The sequence below is a fragment of the Gracilinanus agilis genome, chromosome 5 (assembly GCF_016433145.1).
Source record: "Gracilinanus agilis isolate LMUSP501 chromosome 5, AgileGrace, whole genome shotgun sequence".
Taxonomy (NCBI): domain Eukaryota; kingdom Metazoa; phylum Chordata; class Mammalia; order Didelphimorphia; family Didelphidae; genus Gracilinanus; species Gracilinanus agilis.
Window position 1 is genome coordinate 94,259,642 of NC_058134.1, and position 4,523 is coordinate 94,264,164.

Consider the following 4,523-nt stretch of genomic DNA (forward strand, 5'->3'; position numbering starts at 1 on the left):
TGGGGTCAGGCAGAGTTTTACAGTGTCTCTCAATTGAATAAATATCCAATTAGATGGAGGCAGTCTAATTTAATTAAAACCTCAATGGATGAGGTTGAAGAAGAAATTCCTTTTTGGGTATGGGTTAGTTCAAATGGCCTCTTTTAATAAGTCCCTATTCATTTATTCATTTTTTCTTATTATAAGTTTTTCTCCCAGATTACACATTGGCACAATTTTCACTAATTTTTTCTGACATTTTTCAATTCATGTTCTCTCCCTCTTCACCCTTCCCCTTACATTATATTATCATATAATACATATTTCTGTGTTTATTGTGTTGTAAAAAAAGATATCTCTTGCACTAGAAAAAAATTCATGGAGGAAATAGAGTGAAGAATGGCATACTTCAAAGTGTTCTTTCATTGGCCCTACTAACTACATATCCATTGTAAGATTAAAAATTAATATCCACTAACTACAAGTATTATATTTTATAAATTTTATTAATAATCACTTGAAGTTGAGGAAAGTAAAAACCCTAAGCAAAGAGCAGTTTCCCAGACCACAAAAGTGGGAGAAGAGAAAGAGGGCGGAGTTAGGTAAATTTTTATCTACAAAAGGTAAGGATGCATCTTCAGGACAAAAGTGGACTGCTGGGAAATGTAGTTCAAGGGTACAAAATTCTAATTACATACTATGGATGAATCCCTTGATATCTCTGATCCTGACTTTTCTTCTCTGTAAAATGAGGAGGGTTGAATGAGCTAACATCTAAAGGTGCTTTTCACACTAACATTCTATAGGGTCTGTGGATTCTTCCTTCAAACAGGATGGTTCTTTGCGAGGGGAAGAGAAACTTATGCCATGGAACACTGAAAATGTCTTCATTTTACAGATGAAGAAACTGAGCTACAGAAAGACTAAGTGACTTCCCCAAATTCTCACATTTTGTAACTGGCAAAGCCAACATCTGATGTGAATCTCTTAATACCAAGCTCAGTCCCCTGAGTTTCTTCAAAGCACCAAAGTATAAAATGAGGAAGTTGGAGGAAATAAGAGATAGCATTTGTATAGCATTTTAAGATTTACAAAATGCAATAAGATGTTTTCATTTGATCCACACAATCTCTCTATAAAGTAGCTGCTATTATTATCCCTGTTTGGCAGGTAAGAAAATTAAGGCTGAGTGAGGTTAAGGGACTTCCCCAGAGTCACATAGTGAGAAAACATCTGAGATAGAATTAATATTTAAGTCTTGGGTCTACTCAGCGCAGCAGCAGCCCTTCTCTCTCCACAGCGGTCATCTACGACCTCTGACGCCCCAGCAAACATGTCGAAGGGATCCGCAGTTGGCACTGATCTTGGCACCACTTACTCCTGTGTAGGAGTCTTCCAACATGGGAAAGTGGAGATCATTGCTAATGACCAAGGAAACAGGACCACCCCCAGCTATGTCGCTTTCACTGACACAGAACGTTTAATCAATGATACTGCAAAGAATCAAGTTGCAATGAACCCCACCAACACAGTTTTTGATGCCAAACGTCTGATTGGTCACAGATTTGATGATGCAGTTGTACAGTCAGACATGAAGCATTGGCCTTTCACAGTGGTGAATGACGCAGGCAGGCCTAAGGTCCAAGTGGAGTACAAAGGGGAGACCAAAAGTTTCTATCCAGAAGAAGTATCATTTATGGTCTTGACCAAGATGAAAGAAATTGCTGAAGCTTACCTTGGGAAGACTGTCACAAATGCTGTTGTCACAGTACCAGCCTACTTCAATGATTCCAAAAGACAGGCCACCAAAGATGCTGGAACCATCGCTGGTCTCAATGTGCTCTGAATCATCAAAGAGCCAACTGCTGCTGCTATTGCTTATGGCTTGGACAAAAAAGTTGGTGCCAAGAGAAATGTGTTGATCTTTGACCTTGGAGGTGGTACCTTTGATGTCTCCATCCTTACCATTGAGGATGGCATCTTTGAAGTCAAGTCCACAGCTGGGGACACCCACTTGGGTGGTGAGGACTTTGACAACCGCATGGTCAACCATTTCATTGCTGAGTTCAAGCGAAAGCACAAGAAGGACATCAGTAAGAACAAGAGGGCTGTCCGCCATCTGCGCACTGCTTGTGAACGTGCAAAGAGAACCCTCTTCTAGTACACAGGCCAGTATTGAGATCGATTCCCTCTATGAAGGTATCGACTTCTATACCTCCATTACCTGGGCCTGGTTTGAAGAGCTGAATGCTGACCTCTTCCATGGCACACTGGACCCTGTGGAAAAGGCTCTCAGAGATGCCAAGCTAGATAAGTCACAGATTCATGAGATTGTCTTGGCGGGTGGTTCCACTCGAATTCCCAAAATCCAGAAGCTTCTGCAGGACTTCTTCAATGGCAAGGAGCTCAACAAGAGCATCAATCCTGATGAAGCTGTTGCCTATGGTGCAGCTGTCCAGGCTGCCATCTTATCTGGAGATAAACCTGAGAATGTATAGGACTCGCTACTGCTAGATGTCACTCCACTTTCCCTTGGAATTGAAACTGCTGATGGAGTCATGACAGTTCTGATCAAACGAAATACCACCATTCCCACCAAGCAGACTCAGACCTTTACTACCTACTCTGACAATCAGCCTGGTGTGCTTATTCAAGTTTATGAAGGTGAGAGAGCAATGACAAAGGATAACAACCTGCTTGGCAAGTTTGAGCTCACAGGAATCCCTCCTGCCCCAAGAGGTGTCCCTCAAATTGAAGTTACATTTGACATTGATGCTAATGGCATCCTTAATGTCTCTGCAGTGGATAAGAGCACAGGCAAGGAGAACAAGATCACCATCACCAATGACAAAGGTCGTCTGAGCAAAGAAGACATTGAGCGCATGGTCTAGGAGGCTGAGAAGTACAAGGCTGAAGATGAGAAGCAGAGAGACAAGGTGTCTTCCAAGAATTCTCTTGAGTCTTATGCCTTCAACATGAAGGGAACTGTTGAGGATGAGAAACTGCAAGGCAAAATTGGTGATGAAGACAAACAGAAGATCCTTGACAAATGCAATGAAATAATCAACTGGCTGGATAAGAACCAGACTGCTGAAAAGGAAGAATTTGAGCATCAGCAGAAGGAATTGGAAAAAGTCTGCAACCCCATCATCACCAAGCTGTATCAGAGTGCAGGGGGCATGCCAGGGGGCATGCCTGGTGAGTTCCCAGGAGGTGGAGCAGCCCCATCTGGAGGTGCTTCTTCTGGACCTACTATTGAAGAGGTTGACTAAATGTACCAGAAGAAAAAGCATTCCACACAGCTTTCCAAAAATTGAAGGACTCAAATTTGTAGCCAAGGCAGTAGCAGTTTAAAAAGTAACATTTAAGCTACTGTGTAAATCTGGGCATTCTGAATACTTGAATGTGTGCAGAGGGAGAAGTGAACAACATTGCACTTTATCAGTACTGTATAAAAACAAGTGGAAATGCAATTCTTGTCCTGGAGAATAAAAATATTTAAAATTGGCACCATAAAAAAATTGTTAAGTCTTCCTGGTTTCTAAGTACAATGTGCTATCTATTATAGCGAAAAGCTTCCTCACCTCATTGACTTCTGTTCCTTCGAGTTCTACATGTATGGTCCCATAAGAAGGAATCCAGGCAGACACAGCTGGGTGGCTCAGTGAATTGAGAGCCAGGACTAGATGAGAGCAAGGAAGTCTTGGGTTCAAATTTGACCTTAAACACTTCCATAGCTGTATGACCCTGGCCAAATCACTTAACTCTCATTGCTTTTTCCTTATCACTCTTCTGCCTTAGAACCAATATACAGTATTGAATCTAAGGTGAAGGTATGAGTTTAAAAATAATTGAAGAGATTCTGGCCTTCTGGTCACCTGAAGACTAAGGAGTCTTGATTAAAAAATGAAAAGGCTTGGGGTTTTTACATAAAGTTATTCAACTTATTTTAAGTTTAGTCTTTGAGATAATGAAATGGATCCATTAAGGAAGAGATGTAAGGGAAAGTAATCAAAAGATTCTCCTCTTCAGGGCAGAGAATATCTTGAGGTCAGAAGTCAAACAAAAGAAATTCTAGTTGAAGGTAGCTTCCAACCATTTCTATGATTGCTTATCTGACTGTAGCAGATTGATTGCGGTTCACGCACCCTGGCTTACTGGTGCCAAATAGAGCTCTTAGGGACTGACTGTAAAGCCTGTCTCTTTGATTTTTCAGTCTCTGAAAAATTTCTCTGGCTGAGTGTACTCTACTAGGCAAGGACTACTAGAAAATGTCTCAGTTTGCAAGGGCTGCCTGAGGGCATGAAACCTTCTTAGTTCTTTCTTTGAATGAAGTATGCTTGGTTGGTTTTGTATACCTCTAAGAATTCTCCTGCCTTTAGGATCTGATGCCATATGCACATGGCTTTTTTTTCTATCCGACCTCCTCATCCTTATAAGCTCTCTAAGCCTCAGTTTCCTCATGTAAAGTGAGAAGGATGAACTGGATGCAGTTCAAAACCTATCACTTACCCAAAGTCACACAATTCGTTAGAGGCAGATCT

The 4,523-nt window shown here is 41.3% G+C and overlaps 1 protein-coding gene across 1 annotated transcript; it reads left to right on the forward strand.

Moving 5' to 3' along the window:
- The first annotated feature begins 1,312 nt into the window (after positions 1–1,312).
- On the forward strand, positions 1,313–3,494 carry LOC123248853 (heat shock cognate 71 kDa protein-like). The gene is given in 2 exon segments (XM_044677742.1): positions 1,313–2,130; positions 2,132–3,494. Coding segments are annotated over 2 exon segments (1,938 nt in total). The 3' UTR covers positions 3,252–3,494.
- The last annotated feature ends 1,029 nt before the right edge of the window (positions 3,495–4,523 follow it).